The following is a 24,311-nucleotide window of genomic DNA, read 5'->3' on the forward strand; positions in this document are numbered from 1 at the left end:
GTTTTTGTTTTATGGTTTGAAAGTTTGGATTGTATGAAATGTATGAAATGTTTGAAATGTTTGAATTGTTTGAATCCCCCGGCCATCACTGAGAGGAGTTGTACAGTCTTATGGCCAGGGGGACAAAAGAGTTATTGAGCCTGTCTGTGGAGCAGGATAGGGACAGCAGTCTGCAGCTGAACACGCTCCTCTGCCTGGTGAATGTGCTGTGCAGGGGGTGGTGGGCGTTGTCCAGGATGGATGACAGTTTATCAAGGGTCCTTCTCTCTGCTACTGTCACCAGGGAGTCCAGCTCTGTGCCCACTACAGAGCCAGCCCTCCTCATCAGTCTGTCCAGCCGCCCAGCGTCCCTCATCTTGCTGCTTCCTCCCCAACACACCACAGCATAGAAGAGAGTGCTGGCCACCACAGACTGGTAGAACATCAACAGCAGTTTTTTTGCAGATTTTGAAGGACCCCAGCTTTCTCAGACTTCTTCTTATGAAGAGTGTTCATGTTTGCAGTCCAGTCCTCGTCCAGCTGCAGTCCCAGATATGTATAGGTCTTGACCACCTCCACGTCGACCCCCTCGATGGACACAGGTTGCAGGTGTGGCCTGATCCTTCGGAAGTCCACGACCATCTCCTTGGTCTTGGAGGTGTTCAGCTGCAAATGGTTCGACTTGGACCACCTCACAAAGTCCTTCAACAGGCTCCTGTACTCCCCCTCTTGTCCATTCCTGACACAGCCGACGATCACAGTGTCATCTGAGTATTTCTGCATGTGGCAGAGCTCAGAGTTGTGCTGGAAGTCAAAGGTGTAGAGGGTGAACAAGACAGGGGAGAATACTCTCTGTGGTGCTCCAGTGCTGCTGACCACAGTGTCAGAAGTGCAGCCTTTCAGCCTGACGTACTGTGGTCTCTCTGTGAGGTAATCCGTGATCCATCTCACCAGATGTGAGTCCACCCTCATCTCTGTTAGCTTATCTCTCAGGAGTAGGGGCTGGATGGTGTTAAAGGCGCTGGAGAAATCAAAAAACATCACTCTCACCGCGCCACTCCGCTTGTCCAGATGAGAGTAAGCCCTGTGTAGCAGATAGAGGATGGAGTCATCCACTTCCACCTTCACCTGGTATGCGAACTGCAGAGGATCTTGTGCGTGGTGGACCTGGGGTCTGAGGTGATGGAGCAGCAGCCATGTGTGTGTGTGTGTGTCCTCTAATGCAATGTTAGACCCATCTTTTGCCTCACCCAGAGGGCCCAGCAGCAGGCATCAGAGCTCCAGGGACAGCAGCTCACACAGCCCCTTATGGCCCGACAAGGACCTTTACCACTCTGCATGTCATCCGCTTAATTATTTCTCTCTCTGTCCCTCTCTCCCTCTCTTTCCTACAACACTTCCCTTCAAATGAATTACCCCCCCTCCAATAACTTACATCTCAACCTTGTAAAAAAAACAAGCATGACGGTAGCAGCCAGGGTAACACCAAGCAATACCATACTCCCTTAACCCATTACTCCAGCTTCTCATCTCCACTCATTAGGGAGGTATTAGACATCCCCTCATTGCTGTTTGAATTAGGTGAATGGTAATTATTACCTACGGTTTTAATGGAAATACAGACTGGTTCTTAATGTCAGTCTCATTTCCATATTCAGAGTTGCCACTTTCATTCAGGGGTCACCGTTATTGAGTGTCACTCAGGCTGGAAGAGGGTTTTTCCTGGGGATTACATATGAAAAGAGTGCTCATTGTTTCTTGTAATCTGCCCAAAACTGTTTGCGTAACCTCTCTGGTCTGGAGCTCGTGTATAATGGGATGAGGCATTAGCCATCGAATGAACAATTTTAAATAGGGAATTAACATTCTTATTCAACCTCTTACTGTATATTGGCTTTGAAATCAAAGGCTGTTAAACATACAATATTGTGTGCATCTTTCCCAACATTAGTGACTGACATACACCCCAATACATGTAATTACACTAGATGTACAGCATCACAAAAATGTTACTGTCTTTTCATTTTAAATCTTTAAATAGTATAGTTTAATAGACAGTCAGGTAAAATAAGGATACAGTGTGCGAGCCAGCGAGCACGGACGAGAGACAGAGAAAATGTACCATTGCTTGCTTGCACATAGCAGCATCAAATCAGAGATACAGTAAGCTACCGGAAATCGATTCCCTTCAAAATAAAAGCTACAAGATATCATATGTTATAGTACTGATAATGCTAAACAGCGATTTTCAATTAGTTTTATGTCTGACCCCTAAAGCCTCAGGTTCACTGTGTGTATGTTGTGCACGGCATATTCCTGCATTAACCATGTGTATTTGTTAACTTGAAGGTGAGAAGATGCAATAGATGTTGATCAGAATCTGAATATGTTTGAATTCAAATGAAAGAGCTGTATTTTAGGAAATTACAATAGAAATATGAAGGGGAAAAAAGTACATTATATGAATGAATGACAATGAAAGACAGCGAGGGGGGGGACAATGTAGTTTTGCATTTTGGTCCCCGAGTTGGTTAATCAGGCTCTCTTGGCAATATGCTTCTAACACCCATACAATATATTGCAACCCCTGTTCGTCATTGAGTGTATTATTTTGAAAAATTTAAAGCGGAAGCTACGTTATTTTTGCCTACTTGATGGGTGTATGAGTAGTTCCCTCTCCTCTCCTCCGTCTAATCACTTGCTCCGGGGACGTGTGGATGTGTTGTGCGGTCCGCCGTGTCTCTGTGGCGCAGGACAGGACAGGACAGTCGCCACGCCTTCAGAGACGCACTTTTTCACGGCGTCAGCTCTCCCTCTGTGTCCGCTGTTCACCGGTGGAAACCTGTCCAGAGTCAGGACATTTAGCAAGCGACTATCAAGAGACTTACACTAATCAGGCTGTACCGCTGGAGTCCGGCTCTACTTCTCCTCACTGATGCCGGTTGAACCGGCTGTTTTGTAAGCGCTGATTAATTTGGGAATATCTGAAGCTGCTGATTTATTGATTTGACATCGGATACAAGTCGGATCAAAGATGGGGATCAAAGTGTAGTGCTGGTAAGTAGCGTATACAATCAAGGTTACCCCACTACTATTATATTAGCATATTGAGATTGCGCTCACGCCCACAGCCTGTGTGTATGTTTGTGAATTTGTGAGCGTGCGAGGTGTTAGAATGCTTTCAGCCTTCCACGCATACGTTCTATTTACTGTGGCTGGAACACTGTGTCGTCACAGTTCGAACTTTACTGGCAACAGTGATGACATCATAATTGCTTATCGTGTTAGGAACGCTGTAACTGATGCTTGAATCACTTTACTACGAAGAAGGCATCACAGTCTGTGGCGTGAGTCAGCGGTGTGCAGGGCTGCCCAAAGGGCAACAATGAGCTGGAGTCACTGCGTCTTCTGCCTCTGACGATATTGAATATATTGGCAGGTGACATTGTAATAGTCGATAGCGAGCTCTGTCAAAATGTACTGTTGTGGACTGGTTAACTGGCTACATGGTGCAAAGCTTATCTCGTTTTGTGTAATTATTAACGTGTATTAACGTGGGAGTAAAGGCTCTATGTAAACTCACTTATGATTTGTCTCTTTATAAATTGTGCCTCTGCAGAAATGTAGGTATAGAATATTTGTTATTATTCCTAAGAGGTAGGACAAATAAACAGATCTGGCACTGTTGACATACTTAAAAAGAAAAGAAAAAAGAAAGCTTTTAAAAAAACTGCATCATCCACTAAAGCATCCAAGAGGTGGTAAGCAGCCTTTTTACCAAAGGCTACGCAGCAGCTTGCACAGCTTACCAATACAAACCAAAAGGATTTGTTATCTGTCTCTTGCAGCTTACTGCAAGGTACATGAAAGTAAGACCGGCTCTGTCAGAAACCAGTTAGGTGGGGAGAAATTCTAGCTGTTGATATTACCAGTTCAGGTACTTCCATTCCCACACCCTCAGCTCTGGTCTACTCCACCGCTCAGCCAGGCTGAACCTCCCAGTCCCATGCAGTGAAGCACTGTGGGGCATCACGTTTCAAGACCGTGCTCTTTCAGCGTGGAGCTCCAAGAAGTCAGCAGCAGCTTCTCTCACGTCTTTTTCAACACATAATCTGCTTAGTCTTCATTTCTCGCACTCCCCTTGTTTAAGATGCAACCCTGGGAACTGTGTATTTGCTCTCTCTCTCTCTCTCTCTCTCTCTCTCTCTCTCTCTCTCTCTCTCTCTCTCTCTCTCTCTCTCTCTCTCTCTCTCAGCTCCACTGGCAGTTGGTATGTGCTTCTCTATGCCCAGAAGGGTTAAAAACAAACATTTTTTTTTGTTCTGTCGTGCTTGCTGAATGAGACTTTCCTTTTGTGAAATGACAAAATGCTGTAAATCAATTATTAGATTCTCTCCAGTCATGCATGAGATAACCACTGAATTATTTCAACCCTGTACCATCATCAGCACAGTGATCAAGACCCAGTGTAGCTCTTTATTCCACCTTATCTTCAGTTGAGCTTGTCTGTGCTGTTCCCGTAAAGCCTCGCTCCTTAGAATGGTTTTGAATTGAAATGACAGCTTGGTCTAACAGTACAGTAGACACGGTTTGTACAGGCATGAGTCACCCGAGTAGGGGTCTGTCAGACGTCTCCGGTAGCAAGTCTGCAGGTACAGACACAGATTACACCACATGTCCCCTCCAATTCAGGCCAAGTCTGCCGAGAATAACAGGTGTGCTGCTAATGAGGGGCATTGTTTGGTTCAACGTGAGATTGAGAGAGGAAAGTTCCCAGAGAGTGAGGCCAGTCATTGTGTGTGTGTGTGTGTGTGTGTGTGTGTGTGTGTGTGTGTGTGTGTGTGTGTGTGTGTGTGTGTGTGTGTGTGTGTGTGTGTGTGTGCGTTTGTGGAGAGAGAGAGGGCAGGTCTGTCTGGGGCAGGTCGACAGGGAGGTAAACACAGTAGCTGTCTGGTAGCAATGACAGCTTTATCACCACCACAAGGTTTATGACTGTGTGAGTGTGTATGGGGGAAGGGGCGTGTGTGTGTGTTCGGAGGAATCATAGATCACATACTATTCTATTCTACAGACATGACAGAATTCCACTTCTGCCTTCAAGTCAAAACAGGAATCCTATACAAAATCCTACCGGCAATTCTGTTCCTTGTGCACAATGAATTACAATTTATTATGTGATTGTTAAACAAACCTTATAAACATTTCTTCTTCTTTTTTTATTAAATCACCCACTTGTCCGATCTGGGATAGACTTGAAACTCATGGCCCCGCCCTGCTGTGTTAGATGGATATGTGAATGATCTTTTTCTTTTCTTTTTGCTGAAGCAAAATTATTATTTTTAATTTAGAGAAGGTCTCTTAGGGGAAAGTACAGTACAATAAAAGGAAGAAAGTTATAAATAGTAAACAAATAGATAATTGTGGAATAAAAACTCTTCTTGTACATTTCCATTTTTATTCACAGATCATCTCAATAGAGGAATTACGGAAGTTTCCGCTCTTTACATTTGATTTATTTCCCCACCTTACATAAACAGCTCCTCAGTCAGGAAGGAGCTCGATTGCAAACGGGACAGGACATTGTGATGGCCTCTGTGCCTGACAGGCCTTCGGATGTCATTTGGCTACACGGCAAATTTGCCACTGACACAGGGATGATGAGAGTGATCTCACTGACAGGCCGAGGCAGAGAGGGTTCACATGTGGAATCACTCTGTCACAGCCGGGGATTCAACAGGCATCTAATTACCTCCCCTCAGGAGCCTTGACTCCATGGAAACGCTCTTTGCTCTCCAGATCTGGTCTTAGCTGCGTCCACATGGTCTGCATGCTGTCATATGGGCAGCTATTGACAGACTGTCATTATGGATTGGCTGGGTCAAAAAAGCAATGGAATATGATTAGATCCCTGGTGTGTTCAATACACCACATGACTAAATGTATAGATTAGTCCATCAGGTATAAGCTCCAAGTAATGACATTTTCCCCTAATACATGAACAGTGTGTTTAAGTTAATATATTGGGCTGGAGAGCTTCAGCACACCTGAGGATAAGATAGTTTCTGATTGGGATACTTTGTTTTGCCAGAATTTTATTTAGGCAAAGTTCAGAACATTTCTGAATGTTGGTCTCTTTTGTTAATTAATTTTCTTTTAAATGAAATTAAAGATACCCTGTGGAGGTTTTGCCCAGTAGTGCTATGGCGGAAACACGCAGAGAAACATCGCAATGTGACAACAAAAGCAAAGAAAAAGAAGACATGTAAACATGTATAAACATTGGAGCATTTTAAATACTTTAAAAAAAAGATTTCTTTATGAGGAAGGAAATGCATGTAACAGTCTGTTAGACCTCAAGAAACATGCAATGTGTTTTGGTGTGAGTGAAAAGTGTAAAGACAACCCCAGTACATACTAGTACTAATACCAAATCATTTTGATATTGGTACTGAAACTCATGTATCAGCACTAGTATAGTTGATTTATACCTAGCTGGTAATATTTTTGTAAATGTAACAACGGTTGGAATTGTTTTCTGGTGTATAAGTGGAGGGTTAAGGTGCACTGACTTTAGAAACTGAACCCCAACACATTCAGTTGGTCTGAGCCTTCATTCTCTACTTTAATAGAATCAGAGGGATGAAACTCTCTTTTTAATGGTCACACAGCACATGAGCATCTAGCATGAGCACATGAGCATCAGAAGTAGAAGCACATCTACTTCTAGGAGCAGTGGGCAGCTCATAGGACAGCACCCAGGGAGCAATGGGAGTGAGGGGTGAAGGGGGATGTCCTGTGCCTTGCTCAAGGGCACCACAGCAGGGGGTGAACTGGGACCTCTCCAAGTAGCAGTCACACTCCATTTTTTTAGGTCAGGTCGGTGACTTGAACCAGCAACCCTATGGCTCACAGTCCAAGCCCCTACTGACTGAGCCACTGCCAGACTGATGTGGTTTTTTGAAAAGGGTAATCATTTTCTTTTCATTCAATGTGTCAAACATGTTAGTAAAATCCCTTTCTTGTTATCGATAACACCATCATGCCCACTGGGCAGTCCCCTGTTAATCTGTTAACACCAGGCTGCTGTGACGGCACTGTTGCTGTAATGGATATAACTCCTCACAAATAGAAGTGTGGCTCTACAATCCTAATGCTACTGTTATAAACACAGAAATGGGATATAGAGATTTGAAATGGACACGGAATAACTAGTTTAGGATTAATGAAGCATGCATTCTGACCTTTGTTTCTCTCTAATCATATTAAAATACATGAGGCATGAGTTATGAACAGACCAGACCATGCAATCTTCCAACTCTAATTAGTACGCTTCGACATCAGCAGAGACACCGCATGGCCTCTGCCCGTGCTGGTTGTAATGAGCAGATAGATGTACTTTAACAGGGAAAGTGAAAGCCATAATGAAATTAGTAATGTCTGGTTATTAGATTTGCATCTGTTACCATCGCGCTCATTAGTTTGCGGCGGCTATTTTGCAGGTTTGATGAAGAGTAATACAATGCTGAGTGGGTGTTTGGATGATGTCTAATTTTAAAAAGTGCTTAAAGGACTATTGAGATAGATGCACTTGGGAATTGTTTCATTTATCCTTTCTTGCCGGATGCTCTCAATCACTCAACTCTGTTTCCCTTCTCATATTCTGCTATTCACTTGGTGAGCTGGTAATCCCTCATAAGTGGCACTTAAAAGGGGGAAATTGTGCCTGTTTAGGACAGCGACAAAATCACTCTTGTCCGATTCTCCACAAAGGAGCATTGCATCAACGATGGTAAATTTGAATATTATGAATAATACATGACAGTTTTCTAAAGCATTATGAGTATTGTGAATGACAGATTTAGGGCACTGTAAACTCAGACACGTGCTATGTGCCCACTAAGAGCCAATCTGTGCTCCGCTTTAATTATCATGATCGTAACGTGATAGATTGCCCAGACCCATCATATGTTACAGACCTTCAATTCATTTTAGTACACCATTTCTATCCGCTCGGAACAGGGGAAATAGATTCAGAAGTGTGTTTTTCACACATGTCAAGTGGCTTGAAAGAGAAGTCAGTGGATAATGGTGCTCAACCTTTAGAGTTGGTCACAAAAACACAGACCTTCTCTCAGATTGATGGCTTTGTGTAATGCCGATCTCGATTCCATTGACATGTAATAGTTTGACTTTAGGAATTAAAGTATGCAGTTTCTTTCATGCAACATAGTCTTTGCATCTTGCGTTAGCTCACTTGTTCGAAATGTGAGAAAACAGACCACAGCCGCTCCTCTTGGAGAACAGTCAGACAGATGGTTGTATTAACAGTGAAGGAATGACTTCAGTTGGACTTGGATACTCTCTCAGCCCTTTTGAAAGCACACGCACATAAGTGCAAGCACACACACACACACAGAAACCCAAACACACGCATGCGCACAACTGTGTCCAATCTCGCTCAGGAATGAGGATGGCTACACATGTGCACAGGGTGTGTTCGCAGAGGGATTGATGAAGCTGGTAGGTGTGGAACAGGTGCCAGGATATCAGTGTGACCCCGCTCAGACACTACAGGGAAATTCCAATCAAAGGGATTTTAGGAAGTGTATCCCTGTTAAGCCCTGAGTGTGATTCCCAACCTCTGTCAGGCTCGTACCACAGAGAGAGGCTGGGGACTGGGTGGGGAGCTGGAATGCCTCGACGGTAACTCAATCCTGTGTTTGGCTGCTGTGTGGGTGCAAGTGTGCATGCATGTGTTTTTTTCAAGACACAATGAACTCATCTGTTTTCAGCTCAACTCCTCCCCAAACACACACGCATGCCATTAACAAACAGTAGTGCGCTGGGTATTTTTGTTGCAACGCGTGTGCGGTGACATATGTGTGGTATTTTGCGCTCTCTCTGTTGTCAGCCGTGCCAGGCGGTCACTGTGCAGCTCCGCAGCCAGATTGGCTCGGCCCCTGCACCTCGGCATTCAGTCTGGACGCCAATACACTTTTGGGCTCCTGTTGAGACTGGGGATGATGGTAGGGGCAGAGGGCCAAAAAGCCTCCCATGCCAGCAGCTCCCACTGGGAGAGCAGGCTGCTGCAGGGCCATCTGTACAGTCGTCCTAACGGGGCTCATTGGAAAGTAGGGCGTGGAGAGGGAGATAAAGGAGGAGAGGAGGAATGGAGGGGACATGTGGAAGGGAAAGGGGAGCGAGAGGCTGAATGACAAAGAGGTGTTTACTTTCTCTTAAGCCCCACCATCATGAGAATACACCATTATTTCTCTAGTCGCATCATTTCAGCTTTCAAAGAACACTGTGGAAGATTTAGGCCAGAGCTGCAATACTCTAAGGCACACAAAACGGTGTCAGGACCGAAAATACGTGAGGATCTGCTTTTTTAGAGCGCATGCCAGAAATAGATAAAGTGTTGAAACTGTAATGTGTTAACGGAGCGAACATGTGGATCCTTAAAGTAGAAAGGAAGTGTTAGAGTATGTTAATGAGTTGGTGAGGAGGAAGCTGCGGAGTCATATGATGAAGTCGGCAAAGGAAAAGAAGAGTTTAGCGAGTCTGGCAAGGAGGCAAATTTAACATTCATGAAGCCTAGACTGTCTGCACACTACCCTGGGGGGAGAATATCACCCTCTCACCCCCCTCCACAGCCCACCTTTCTCTCCTATCTTTAACATTTTATTCCTACACTCATCCCCGAGCAAGGTAGGGGATGCAGTTTTTACCTCAGTTTTTTTACCTTCTCTTAACTGTGATCTGTGTAGCCAGGAAGCAACTACACAAACAAAAGTAAACATTGCTGCAATACCCATGCCGTATATTTGTTTCGCTTACCTCTGATGATGTGCTGCTCGTCTAAGCAGAGCATTGCATCACGTCTTGGTTTCACACTTGCTTTGTATTGTGTCTCAGTATCGACATGTCATATCCTTTCTGTAAAGACAAATGTATTCAGTCAATTAATAGATATAAACAGTCGTCACTCAGCAACATGAAAAACTACTAAATACAGCAAAATATTGCAATGAAATCTTAACTATTTTATAATTCGACATTTCCTGGTTAAGCAAAAGGACACTTTATTATTATTATTTGATCTTTTCACCCAGCAGAACACCTGATTAATCACCTAATAAATCCAGCCCCTTATCAGTTGAATAAGGTCTGCGGGTGCAGGGATTGATTTAATTGACCTTTGTGTATCAGCTGTACCCTAAAGGACATAAAAACAACAACTTTGAAAACATGCTTTTCTTGGACTTATTTAAACTTGGGGAGGAAAGGTTTCTTACAGATTTTATTTCTATACTATCAGTATTTCAAACTTACGACAGCTCATTCTTTTCCAAATTGTATTTCTTAGCATCCATATGTAAGGATCTAGACTAGTTCCGCTTCTATTAAAAGTAGGTGGGTCCTTATCCTTCATTTGGGCTGATAATGAATAGACATGGCCACCAGTGTCAATGCATCAAAGTCAACCAACTGTCAAGGCCTTACTGGATCTTTTAAAGTCTTTTCCTTTATAAAAATATCCCTATTCTACAGACAAATCCTATAAATTGCCTTAAAACTGAGCCAAGCAGCAGAGCATTATAACAACAAGGACCTCAGAGTGACCTTAGATCCATCCGCCCCCACCAAGGAGCCTTAACTCTTCACCTTTGACCCCTGACTCCTTAATGATAGAGGTCATACAGTGGTTTGATTTCTTTCCTGAATAAGCCTCTTCAGTCTTTATGTATAGCCGTTTCTAATGCTGATTGTCTTAACTCAACAGCAGCTGTGTCACCACACACACACACACACACACACACACACACACACACACACACACACACACACACACACACACACACACACACACACACAGGTAGGTGTGAGTAATACTATTCCTGTGGTGAAACAGGTTTTACAGAGATCAAGACAGAAATGTCTATTAGAAAACAAATGATCAAAGTTGGAAAGCTGTTTGACAGTTTCAAGCGGTCAGGCATGCCATTGTTTCATCCACACACACACACACACACACACACACACACACACACACACACACACACACACACACACACACACACACACACAGCTAGGCAGTCAAGGGTGATGATAAAGATTGTGTCTCCAGACAGTGCCATTCTGTTAATCATGATAGAACAAAGCAGGCAGATTCCCTGATGTCAACGATAACAGCAAAAGACAAAACACACACACACACAGTGCAAGGACCCCGAACAATGACACTCCCCCAGCTGTCTAGACAGAGTGCAGGGCTGCTGGAAATCTCAGGAGGGATTAGAGCACACGCCACTACACTCACCTGTTCTTTGCTTCTTGTTTCTCAATGGGTTTTTTCATGCAGTGTTGATGCAATGTGACAGGCACAGAGGGAGCTGGGTGTATCATGAGGTGCGGAAACAAGTTATACATAGAGTACAGCTGCGGATGACTTCTCGATCACATTGTAGGAAAGATGTGGTGTAAGCAATATGCTATAAAAAGTTAGAAAAAGTCATCTGTGACATTCTCTTTGTCAATCACAAGACTCGTTGGGTCGGTTGGTGGGTGTAATCCTGGAGTTCACAAGAAGTGATACATTACAACAGAATGTAAAATGATCACTTTTGGCCACAGTTATCTCTGGGAACTGCACATGAACTCCTAATGTTATGTGTTTTGGGTACTGGGTAACTGGATATTGCTGACATTACTGACTCAGTGTTAACTTTATGACTTAACTTTTTCTTTTTTTTTCACATATTCTTCTTCCTTGACAAAACCTGGCGCCTACATTACCCGTGATGCAACTCGATCGCTGACAGTTTGACTGGAGTTTTGGATGTGTTATGCTAGTTGAGCTGTAAACTAATTTTGATGGGCAACATCAGCGGAGTTTCGCTTTAAAGCAGCTGACGAGAGAATATTCAGAAACGAAGGAAGGAGAGCTGAGGAGGAAGCAATAAGGAGAGCGAAGATTATCCCAAACGATAGAGGAAATCATTGACAGTGTGGGCACGTAGAATAAAACTCTCAGTCACTCCCATACATATATGAATACAAACACACCGGCAGAGGGGTGTGTGTGTGTGTTTGTATTCATGAGATGACTCAGATAACTCCTGGATTTAGTCACACACACTCCTAGAGCTGAGACTTTGTCTTCCTGCTAGTCCTATCATCGAGGAAGTTCCTTCCAGTCACATAATGCTTTCCTACTGCATCTGTGTTGTTACAGAGGCTTGTTGGATTTGTCCATTTCTCTGTTTATCAGTCCGTGTCTACTCGGTGGCTGCATGTTGTAATCCAATCTAGAGGAGGTCGCTGGAAGGACAGCCCCGGCTTTCCCCTTTTGGAACCTAATCTACACAGTGACAATCACGTTTATAGGAAGGAAACAGCTCAAATGTTATATTAAGGACATTGTAGACCAGCATTTTAGCTTATAGTAGGACTATTTTCCAACTGACTAATCTCCAACCCGGCAAAATAGACTATTCAAAAGCTTAAGGGCAGTGAGAGACGCACAGATGCGTTTTCCCCATATTTTGTCTGGTGCATAGCTTCAATGTTAAGGTTGATCCAGCTCCATCCGATGTCCTGAATGCCATCTGCTCGGATAAACATTATTATAGCCACAGTCAGCCATCTTTAACCACAACATACATATCTAATATATGGATGTGGGTGTAAGTAGGAAGGAAAGCTGTAAAACCACAAAAAGACTCCCCATCCCCCTGCCTCTGGTGTGCCTGACTGTCTGTGTGTATCGGTGTCTAGGTGTACCTAGACACCATGAATAAGTGCATGAATAAGTGTTCATGTATAGGGGAGAACAAAGGAAAGATCAACGCCTCACACAGGAAGCTTGAGACATTTCTACACACCAGTGTGCGCTTGACCTTTCATCCCAGGGACCAGTGACACCGGTTTATTCGAGGTGGCTGATAGGCGAGTGGGGGAAAGGGAACCTGAAGGTCACCAGACTATGAAACAATGGCAGTAAACACCCATTCCTAGGACTCCTCCTGTGATTTTGGATGATGGCTGATGTGGCCAAATTATGCAGATTTTCTTTTGAAATTGTGTTTTTGGTGTGTTACAGTTTATTGAGGTAGTTTTAGTAAAGCTCTGCTCTACCACTATCTCTGTTGGTATTAGTTTGTGCTTGTGTTCATAGTGATTCTGCCCCAGCCTAAACTGTTGTCAGAGCTACAGAATATAGCGTGTTTACATCTGAAATAACTTCCTGCGTGTTGCTCAAGGTCTCATTGTGGATTTCCTGCCCTCGCAACTTCTGCAGTCAAAGAGGTGTATGCCTCTAAACATGCCTGAAGGCACCCGGAAACTGCAGTCGTCACATGTCAACGATGAGTGATCCAGGTAGACGTAGTCACTCAGGTTCGGTCAGTGGGAGCAAGATCACAGCAGAGGCTATTTTTATTCAAATTAATTCGGACATGAGAAACCAAAACAGTGCCTGAAGTACAAAATAGAATTACTTGCTAATTTCATTTACAAAATGTCATTTAATTTATCCAATATTTTCTATTTCCTCTACCTTGCCATATGAAAACTTGTTAATGAATGATGTCTCCATAATCTATCAGTTGCATGTAGATGAGTGATGATGAGTGATGATGATAATTGCACCCTGAGGAGCATAATGCTCTCTGGACCCGTAGTATCTCTACTCCAGCGTGCAGTGCAGTAAGTGCTTGTTTCCACTACAGCTGCAGTGTTGGTTCATTGAGGGAAAGAACATGTTGAATTTTTAAAACGTGTAACCCAAAGCGTTCTTAAAGGGAAAGACAGAGATGGAGGCCGCGCGATCGCTTTCAGGCAGCAACAGTCTCCACGGTGACAGAGTGACCCACATTGTTTTGCGTTGTCTCCTCGTCGATGTGGGAGATGGGGCAGCTGTTGCGGGGTATTCCCTATCCCCTGATGACGGCAGCGGGATTGAATGAGTGTGTTGCTGCGAAGAATGAGAGTGAACAGGAGAGGATACATGAGCAGAGTGAGCAGAAGACTGGATGTAATTCACGCTGATTGAGCAGATCTATTGCAGTGAAAGTGTGAACGATAGAACGATGCATTAAATTAATTTCCTCTTACCAAATTGAACTACTGCCAATAATGTACTTAAGTTTCCATTTCATAAAGCCCAATCGTATCCCTCTTCCTCATTTTGTCTACTGTACATCCTGCTGACAGTATTTTTCCTCCTGTCTTTCTATTTGTGTTTCAGACAGGAATGCCCCAGACTGCGTTCTCAGGCACCATGTTCACCACTCCCAGTGGCTTCAGTCCCCATCTGGCCTGTGCTGAGCCTGGGGAAGAGGAGGAGGCCCCACAGGAGGGCCCGGAGCCCGGTGCTTGCCTGGCCGATGGGCCACCGATCACCTCCGCCTCCCTGGACACCCTGATCCAAAACCTGGTGCCCACTGCTGATTACTACCCCGAGGTAAGCCGAAATGTACTACAGTCCGCTGTTAATTCTAAACTCTGTTAGTAAGCTCACTTTCGGTTTCTAGTGGTAGTGACAGTACTGCCAATTAGATTACAAGCCCCATGTCTCTGTTGAAAGTGCTGCTCTTCCTTTAATTACATACAGCCGCAGTGTTTTTTATTGATGTAGTGGCAGTGTCTTAGCGAATGTCTCCCTCTGTCCTTTGACAGAAAGCCTATGTGTTTACCTTCTTGCTGAGCGCTCGTCTGTTCATCCCTCCTCCGGAGCTGCTGTCCAGGGTGTGTGAGCTGTGCATCAAACAGCAGCAGCTGGATCAGAGCCCACTCGATACGGTCAGCACTGCACCACGCACAAATGCATATCTCCAGTATTCACGAGTTAATGAACAGAAACACAAGCATACAGACACACTTGTGTTCTGCATGTTAGCAACCACTGATTTTTTTTCCCACATTGCTGAATTTATCATTGTGGTTCATTTTGCTGAGGGAGTCCCAAATGTTGACCACACTAAACCTCTTTCACTTCTTCAACAAACAGGCAAAAGTGCGCAAGTTTGGTCCCAAGATCCTGCAGCTGCTGACAGAGTGGACAGAGACGTTCCCGTCTGACTTCAGGGACGAGAAGATGGTCGGCCACTTTAAAGACATCATCCACAGGATCGCTCCGTGTGATGAGGTACACTAATGACAAGGAATTTAAGCCAGTCCAGTAATCTTCATCAAAGACAGGAATTATTTTCCATTTTTGAAAGGATGGTAGATAAATACAAAATAAATACAATTATTATCCGTTTCCACAGGATAATAATTTGTGATGGGCTGTAAAACTCCTGATTTTGATCCATAGTGTAGTTGTTGCCTTCGTTGCATTCATAAGCTGTAACTGCAGTAAGAAATGCAGTACGAAATTCAATTATTATCACAACCACTGTAGCGGGGTGATGGAGTGTCAGTGTAGGGTGAGTAGCCACAGCTCAGTGTTACACAATCTTACATTACTGAAGAGGAGAGGAGAGGAAGGAAGGATGTTATAGGAGTGGCTCTGTCTGCAGCCTCGAGGGGACATTTGAGAGAGGGAGATGGAAGGAGGGAAGGGGGGGGGGGATGGGATACAGGGGCACAAAGAGCAGAGGAGAAGGTAGAGGAAGGAGGAGGGTGATGGAGTCAGAGTGGAAAACTGGGAATAATGGAGGGAGGTGAAGAGAGGACAGAAAGAGGGGAAGGGCAGGTGGGGATGAATGTGCTGCTATTTACAGCTGGCTGTCTACACTATGGGTGTGTGTGCATACGTGTGGGAGCAGTGGCTCTGGGTCATTTGTGAGGCAGACTGACCTCGCGGCCTCGATGACTAGTCATCTGGAGGGAGGGGTGCAGAAACACACATTCCTGGACACAACACACAGCACAAAACCTCAAAAACACATTTTGATTCAACTGAAAAACGACATTTCCTGGGCTCATTAAATCCTTTTCAAACACCATTAGATTATGTCAAAATGCATTGTGCTAAGAATAAAGATGTTGTTTTTAAATCATAATGTTTTGGACAACAGTTAATGGGGTACCAATTCACACATATAAAGAGTTTTTAAATTGCCAGAAATGTATTCTCTCTTTACAAATCAGTAAGTAGATGGGACAGGATATACAGACATAGATCTAGAACATATAGCTGGTATATACAGGCAAGAGCTGATACATGATATACAGGTCAGCCGTGATGGAAGAAGTACTATACTTGTTTAAAATGATAAATAGCATAGTGCAATTACAAATAAAAGTCCTGCAGTCCCATTCAGAGCATTATCTATTCTCTAGTTATATTACTATGTATTTGTCAGATTCCTGACATGGAGGATAACTTTAGTATTCCTGACAATAACTATTAATTACTCAATAACTGTATGCCTAATGGCATAACCTGGCCACCCATAAGTTCTGTTGATTTATTCCTATTACTGATCTATGAAGCATTAATAAATAATTCATTAAAGTCGTTATTGACAGCTCCTCTCCTCCTCTCCTCTCCTCTCCTCTCCTCTCCTCTCCTCTCCTCTCCTCTCCTCTCCTCAGGCGTACTGGAAAACACTGAACCAGGTGCTGCAGAAGCTCAGCCAGCGACTGGCCCAGCTGAGCCAGGGGGAAGAGAGGATCGTCAAGGTCTCCCTCAACGCCTCCTCCATCTCTGACAAGCTGGTGGCCTTCAAAACCAAGCCTCCGCCCATCCAGAAGGACATGCTCTCCATCTGCAACGACCCGTACACACTGGCACAGCAGCTCACCCACGTGGAGCTGGTGAGGAGAGGGGGAGGGAAGTGGGGGTTAGATAAAGGTCAGGGTAAGGGATGATAACAAGGATGGACGAGGAGGAGGAATGGAAAGGATGTTAGATGGGTGGAGAGAAGAAGCTAAGGATGGTGAAGAATTGGTGGAGATATATTCCAAGTCAAGGACATGGAAGTCAAGAAACATTGAGTATAAGACATCAAACTAAGGAGATGAAGTGGAGAGAAAGAGATATGAGGGTGATGGAAAATGACTCTGAAAGAACAAAGGGAATAAGGTGGGGGGTATAATAGCTAACTAAAAGTGGGAGGATCACTTAACAGTGTGCTTGTAGCATTTTGAAGCTCACTGTAGTATAACCTTGATTATTACTTGTCAGCACTAACTGGATAGAACAAAGGGAATAATGCAATGTAACATACATGAACAAAGGATGTCTGCAGTGTCCCTCACATTGCATGCATGATGCATTCAATCTATTCATGTGTGTCTTGATGTGGACACGTGTGTGTGTGCGTGTGCATGTGCGTGTGCGTGTGTGTGCTTGTACCCTTGTCTGAACGGTGACATCACCCCAGAAGTCAGTGATGTGCCTGGGGCTTCGAACAAAGGGGATAATAACCACTGTGGATATATGTGACCTGACAGCTTCACTCTCTGACACGCACACGCACACACAAAAGAAGAGAGAAAGAGAGAGACAGGCAGGCATGTACAGGGCACACATACATAACTATTTATGTTGTATGTTCTAGCAACATGCACATTCTGATTTCAAAAAATTAGATTGTGCTTTCTGTCACTGTGTATGGTATGCGTGTGTGCAGCATTGTTTTTGGTTTGGGATTATATCCCGAGTCTAATGAGTCATACTGATTTGCACATGCATTTGAGTTGTCTTTTAATAGAAGTCAATGTTGTCTCTAGTGTCACTTTGAGGAAATATGATTCCAATGAGTCATTACTTCCCCTTATTGATTGCCTTCCATTACTGAAATGAAATAATTATTAATGGGACTACCCCCTTGTGTGTTTGTGTGTGTTTTCCAGGAACATTTGAGTCACATTGGGCCGGAGGAGTTTGTCCAAGCCTTTGTTCAGAAAGACCCGCTAGATGGACCCCAGGTAAACGTTTATGAACCATTATTTTTCCCGTGGCAATATTATTTTCATTTGTATGAATTCCGTTTTGGCAGAATTTGAATATAGCTGTGACAAGAAAAAGTAGATATTTTGTGTTGTTGGGGTCTAATGTCTGATCAGGATTAGCTTCTTAAGGGGCCTTCTAAATGTCAGCAGGCTCTAAGGTCACGTACAGCACATTGTAATACCACATAATCTTCCCTCTCCGTATAACTGTTGAATGCTTTCACTCTGAGTATTCAGTCGCCATCTCTTTCACTCATCTTCTCTCAGTCTGTCCTTCCCCGATGTTTTTTTTCTTGTGCTCTCCATTGATCATGTTATTTCCGCTCCCAGCTCGCTGTCTTTGTCATTTACACTCACATAGGGGGGTCAGCCTGTAGATAGGAAGCTAATTAGGAGTAGAGGAATTCCTATGGTAACGCTTCCCTATACTGACGTGCGCTTATGCACTTGTTTTTGTGTCATCGGCAGCCATGCTTCAGTGACCAGAAGAAGAAAACCTCCAACCTTGAAGCTTATGTCAGGTGGTTCAACAGACTGTGCTACCTGGTGGCCACTGAGATCTGCATGGTGAGTGGCAAATGTTGGTACACCCGGTACTCATTTATTCTAACGTTATACTAAAAAGAAACACTTACCCTGTTCACAAAATAAGAAAACCACATAAATCATGAACATTAATGGGAGGAGAAATCACAAAGATGTTCCCTATTTGTCTTTTACCAAGATTATATCCTGTTAAATGGAGATTTATTTCTGAAACATACAAGTCAAAATATCTTCATGTTTTATATTTGTATTTATCATAGCTCCAGTCCTGTAGTTTTTCATATTTCAAATAATAATTCCTGGAAAAACGTAATATTGTAGAACAGTATTTCATTCTTACAAATAAATCGTGGGCCAGCAGATAAAGGCAGTTTAGTTGTTACAGATCGCCACTGCCCCCTAATGGTTGCTTTGTGTTACTCTACAGTACCTGAAGAGAGAGATAACATTCACTATGAAAAAGAAAGTATATTATACTTTGTCCCTTTTTTTGCAGCCAGCGAAGAAGAAGCAGAGGGCCCAGGTGATTGAGTTCTTCATCGATGTTGCCAGGGAGTGTTTCAACATAGGAAACTTCAACTCCCTCATGGCCATCATCTGTGAGTGTCATTTTTGCGATATCTCAGCATATTATCACAGAGAATTCTCTGGCACAACCTGGTATTGATAATTGAAATCCATTTCCTCCCTCAGCCGGCATGAACATGAGTCCTGTGTCACGGCTGAAGAAGACTTGGGGAAAAGCCAAGACTGCGAAATTCTTCATTCTTGAGGTAAACACAATGCGACTATTCACTGACTGAGAGGTACAAGACGGGTAATAACTTGAGCTTAACAGTTTATTGCTTACTGTCATTTGCTTTGACAGCACCAGATGGATCCTACGGGAAACTTTTACAACTACAGGACAGCTCTGAGGGGGGCCGCCCATCGATCTCGGACTGCCAACAGCAACAGAGAAAGGGTGAGGCTCAGCACCACATCACCCTGAAGGCATGCTGGCAGCCATTCAATTATTTATTTTCATCTTTGTGTCTATATTTCATGCATCTTCCTGCTTGTTTTCTCTGTTCAGATTGTCATTCCCTTCTTCAGTCTGCTGATCAAAGACATTTACTTCCTGAATGAAGGGTGTGCCAATCGGCTGCCCAACGGCTACGTCAACTTTGAGGTGAGCCCTTTCTCCTGACCCTGTCTAACTTTAACCATCCTAAAAGAAAACGTCTACTCAGCGCAATTTTGTTTCTTAGAAATTTGTGGAGTTGGCACGGCAGGTCGGGGAGTTCATGACATGGAAAAAGGTGGAGTGTCCATTTGAGCAGGATCGGGCCATCCTACACTACCTCCACACTGCTCCCATCTTCAGCGAGGACGGTGAGAACCTGTTTATACTTTAAGGTTTTCTACACATGTTGACCCAAGTATTTCCGACTTTGTGACAGTTTGCTCTTACTAACCAATCCTCTTATTTCCCAACTATCTCTTTTCTCATCCATCCCCAGGACTCTACCTTGCATCCTATGAGAGTGAGAGTCCGGAGAACCAGGTAGAGAAGGACAGATGGAAAGCACTCAGGTAAGAATGATCACACATGTCAAACTAGAATGGCACAGAGCGCAGACCTCCGCCAAGGCCAACGGTGCATTCACGTGCTCCATGGATGATCACATTTCTCTTTTTGGGAAGCCGTTCTTCCCACTCCGGTGTGTTCATGAACTTTAAAGTCGTAATGTGTAAGCAACATGGACGCGACAAAGAAGATATTTTGTATTTTATTGCTCAGAGCGTTCAAACAACGTGTTGATAGCGGTTTCCGAGTTTTTCATAATAATAATAATTGTTCCGATTATTCCAACAGCACATGAATGCAGCACAAACGGCCTATCTCTCAATGGTAACTAAAGTGAAACATAATTCAAATATCCGCCTGTGATTCGGATCCGCTCTAAATTTTAATTGGTTCTTCCTTCACCCTTCCATGAAAATCGGCAATTAGTTTTTCTGTAATCCTGCTGACAGATAGACAGACAAGCAGACCAAGCCCAAAGCATAGCCTCCTTGGTGGAAGTGGTGAGAGATGCTGTATCGACGCACCTTCCTTCATCAACCTTTCCTCTCTTTTCTCCAATCAGGTCTAACGTTCTGGGAAAGACATGAGGCGCTGATGGCAGCTGACCCTCCCACCAGCGAGGGAGAGTGTGTTCTCATTGCACTAAAATGAACTGTGAAGGAACCTAGCTGGTACTTAGGTGTTTTTTTTTTTATGAAGAAATTATGAAAAAAAAGAAACATGATGAACAGGATTCATCAAGAAGAGTGTAAAATAAATAAATTAAAAAGAACAAATCACAAAAAAGTGAATTGATAAAGTTAAGCTATGGAAAATGGAGCAAAATGCCTTTGCAGCATATTAACTATCAGTGATGAGGTACAGTATGTTGGAGAAGGATACTGCCTCTCCTTCCCCCTTCCCTCGATGTGTGTTTACTCTGTGAAGATATGTTTACTACTATAGAGAGTACAGTTACAGGGAAAACCACTTTATAAAATGAAATTCCTACTGATCGTTGTTTTTGTATTTGCTCCTCTACCGTTTTCTCTCTCTTTCTCTTCCCCTATGGTCCAAAAGCCTTGTCTAGGTATTTGACTTTTATCCTTTCCTTGTAATGTACTGTAATGAAACTTACAATGATGTGAAGGGCGCTGGCTAGCCCATATCAGCTGTCTAATTTTATAGGTCTACTGAAGGAATGGCAACTGACTGTGTACCTGGGAAGACAGAAGAAGACATGCCTTGAGCATTTTACCAGTTCATCTCATGTGTACTTTTATGTGTGCGAGTGCGTTTGTGATCCAGATGTTCATGCATTCATGTCCGTTCAGATTGTCACTGTCTTGTTTTGCATGAGAATGACTGGAGGAGACTTTTTATTGCTCATCTCTACTTGTGTACTTTAATTTATTGTATCTTATTTTGGGCGGGGAACATGAACTGTTTTAAAAAAGTGTTTACTACTTTTAAATGTATTGTGCCAGTAATGCAAGACAACTACAGTACAGCTTAACAGTCACAACAGGAGCTCGGCCAGGCGTGGATTGTGTACAGGTGACAGTTACCCCTCATCTTTCTGCTCTTCAGGAAGTTTTCTCTGACTGATGTTCAGTTGTCTGATATATTTATGGAAATTTCCGTGCTGACAGATGTATAGTTTTTATTGTAACTTTCCTTTACTGAATATGAAGTCCAATAGCATGCTACCACAGGTGTTTTTAAAGGGGCATTAAGCGTATCCACCTCGTACGGATTACAACACAAACTTTGTAGTGATGACGCATTGTTGCATTCTGTGGAAGGACAATGATGAATTGGAGACTTTCGTCTGTCTATAAAGTAAAGAGGGAAACGTGTGCCATATGAATTACTGGTTGTCATGACAATTCAGGTTCCTCTGACTTGAAAAAGTGTTGTTTATCGTTTGTGGGATTGTTACTGAGCTTTGTTTTGTTGTGATTTTGGAGTCATTTTTTAGGGTGGGGTGGCGGGAGGAGAGGAGGGTTATGGGGAACTATGTAATCCTAAACTTTTTAAGAACATTCTTATTCAATTTGCTATGCTTGATTGATGTCAGTGTTTTCTCTTTAGAAGCACATTTTCCCTCTCAATAACAGACTGACTTTAATTCTCCCTCCTCATTTGTCACCAATAAACTTGCTTTCCCTGTAACACGTTCCCCAGATAAGTTAAGACTATAGAGAGCCAGAGATGTGAAGTCAAACCTGCCGTTCAAGGTGAAGACATGTTTTAATAAAACATTTGCCTGTGTGGAACATGTGTTTTCAATGACAATCGCAATACATGACATCAGCTTTTTTTAATGGTATCATCGCACTGCCATGTCCATCTTGAAGTGTTTGCTTTCACACATGCATTGAGTGGAGCGCATTCAGTGACCTTCATGGTTATTGAGGCCGAGGCCAAGCAGACATAAGTGTGGCTCCAACATCACTTCATCATTTTTGACTGGTTCCTACAAAGCCTTTAATAAAAGTAAACCATGCTTAGTTGATTGCCTTCAGTTGTTTTGTTTATGACAATGCTTGGTTTGATTGATTTTTCTGCCCTGTCAAACTTTGTGCCTTGAACAACACATTGAAACAAAGCATCGCATTGTATTCACTCAACCAGGATTTTAAAAATAATGAATGAGCCCTGACATTTTATTGATGTACAACCACTTTTACGTGTAGACATTTTCAAAATGTTTGATTAGGAACCACAATATCCCGGTGATTTCATTTGCGATCCATGCTTGACTTAAAGCTCATCACAGATCAATTCATTCGGCAATCAACAGTCAATTAAAGCCCCATTTTAAACATCATCTTTAAAGGGCTGCTGTTAACTCACAAAAAAAGTGGAAACTGCACATTACAATCTGCCAGAGCACATTTTGCTTGTTTTTGTTCCACCAACAGTCCAAAATCAAAAGATATTGAATTAAAACTTATTAACAAAAAAAATCAAGCTGAAACTAGCTAATGTTTGTCAAGGACTTTAACAATTAATAGATTATCAAAATTGTTGAGGATCGTTTTTGAAAGGATGACTGTTTTTGACAGCTCTAATTTTAAAGAACATATATCGATTAGGATGATGCCACATGTTGATAACAGTTTAACACAAGAAATGTATTCTTTTTTTAACCATGTGCCAACAAAACTGTGAATTATTCAATTAATTGAATGTAGATTTTGACATACCAGCAATCTTAGAAAGGTAGCCCACACTTGATTTTATTTGTGGGGGTGAAATAATCTCAGGCATATTCCACATGAGATGGTGAATTTGATAAGCATATAACCCACGAAGAGTCGCTGCGAATAAATGAAAACACGTTTTTATTTTGAGGTTGAGTACATTTTAGTCCTTGAGTTCCTCTTCACTTGGGGCAAATGTTATCTGAGCCAGTTTGGTGTACGTATCAAAGTGCCTGGAGCTCATGTAGGCGCCAAAGACAACCTGAAGCAACAGTACAGCTCTCATTTTCCTCAGGACCGGTCTGGAGAGATCCACCCAGTGCTGGAGCGGATTGCCCTTCTCTGGCATCGGTGATGTGCTGTACCTGACAGCAAGCCCAATATTCACAGGTAAAGCCAGGAGGATGGGGTACAACCCAGCACCGACCACACCAACAAGTGCACCTCGCACTATAACACAGGTAGGACAGTTGAGGTCACCGGACATGAGGGGGCTGGACACTGTTGCGGTGTAAAGTGCATATGTTGTGAGGAAGGGCAGCACGGCCATCGGCAGGCTGGAGGTGATGCGGGCCTGTGTGACATTCAGAGCTCTGCGGTACAAGCTGTTGGATATCAGTCCTGCAAGGCCACCGTTTCCCCCCAGATAAAGGGGTCCGTAGACGAAGAGTTTTTGATCAATGTCAGGCAATTTATCGAAATTCTTCGACAGCATGTCAGCAATCACGGCTTTTGATAGGCCATTTCCAGAGACGCTGCCCTTCTGGATATTTTCCGACATCTTCAGAATTAATGTTTAAACGAAAGCGATAATGTCCACTGTGCTGTAGATCGAGGTCCTTGCTTAGGATTTGCACAATTTCGTTATCACATTTAGGTAAGGTAGTCCTCAGGATGGCGACAGGGCGCAGACATGTCTTACCCACAATTCAAAGCGCTAAATTGGGGCTTTTTATTACCCTGCGTTTAGCCTCTCAGGCAAGTTGTTGACACGAGCCGTTCACTCCAGTGATTTTCAACGGCCAGGGGGTCCGTGCAAAGTATTAAAATTCATTCTAAATCAGGATATATTCATTCAATATCATTATGTTGAACACTTTTTTTGTTTTTATAAAAAGGTT

General features: G+C 43.2%; 2 protein-coding genes across 2 annotated transcripts; one reads left to right on the forward strand and one right to left on the reverse strand.

Moving 5' to 3' along the window:
• The first annotated feature begins 2,897 nt into the window (after positions 1 to 2,897).
• On the forward strand, positions 2,898 to 22,257 carry LOC115014568 (ras-GEF domain-containing family member 1C-like). Its single transcript, XM_029441542.1, has 14 exons — positions 2,898 to 3,036; positions 14,228 to 14,443; positions 14,659 to 14,781; positions 14,990 to 15,127; positions 16,525 to 16,746; positions 17,788 to 17,862; positions 18,355 to 18,453; positions 18,929 to 19,031; positions 19,126 to 19,205; positions 19,301 to 19,396; positions 19,508 to 19,603; positions 19,683 to 19,806; positions 19,935 to 20,007; positions 20,565 to 22,257. Exons 2-14 carry the CDS (start codon positions 14,234 to 14,236, stop codon positions 20,587 to 20,589), a joined length of 1,464 nt encoding a protein of 487 aa, XP_029297402.1. The 5' UTR covers positions 2,898 to 3,036; positions 14,228 to 14,233; the 3' UTR covers positions 20,590 to 22,257.
• A 32-nt stretch (positions 22,258 to 22,289) lies between these two features.
• Positions 22,290 to 24,137, reverse strand: tmem126a (transmembrane protein 126A). The gene has a single exon (XM_029441543.1). The coding sequence runs from the start codon at positions 23,969 to 23,971 to the stop codon at positions 23,354 to 23,356; it is 618 nt and encodes a 205-aa protein (XP_029297403.1). The 5' UTR covers positions 23,972 to 24,137; the 3' UTR covers positions 22,290 to 23,353.
• Positions 24,138 to 24,311: the final 174 nt, after the last annotated feature.

This window comes from Cottoperca gobio, chromosome 10 (genome assembly GCF_900634415.1).
Source record: "Cottoperca gobio chromosome 10, fCotGob3.1, whole genome shotgun sequence".
NCBI classification, from domain to species: Eukaryota; Metazoa; Chordata; class Actinopteri; order Perciformes; family Bovichtidae; genus Cottoperca; species Cottoperca gobio.

What these genes read in the sequence shown, in the direction of transcription:
- LOC115014568 (XM_029441542.1), top strand. Translation starts at nt 14,234, where the DNA reads ATGCCCCAGACTGCGTTCTCAGGCACCATGTTCACCACTCCCAGTGGC. An exon ending in ATCAGAGCCCACTCGATACG is followed by an intron (nt 14,782 to 14,989) that starts GTCAGCACTGCA and finishes TTCAACAAACAG; the next exon opens with GCAAAAGTGCGCAAGTTTGG. An exon ending in AGCTCACCCACGTGGAGCTG is followed by an intron (nt 16,747 to 17,787) that starts GTGAGGAGAGGG and finishes TGTGTTTTCCAG; the next exon opens with GAACATTTGAGTCACATTGG.
- tmem126a (XM_029441543.1), bottom strand. Translation starts at nt 23,971, where the DNA reads ATGTCGGAAAATATCCAGAAGGGCAGCGTCTCTGGAAATGGCCTATCA.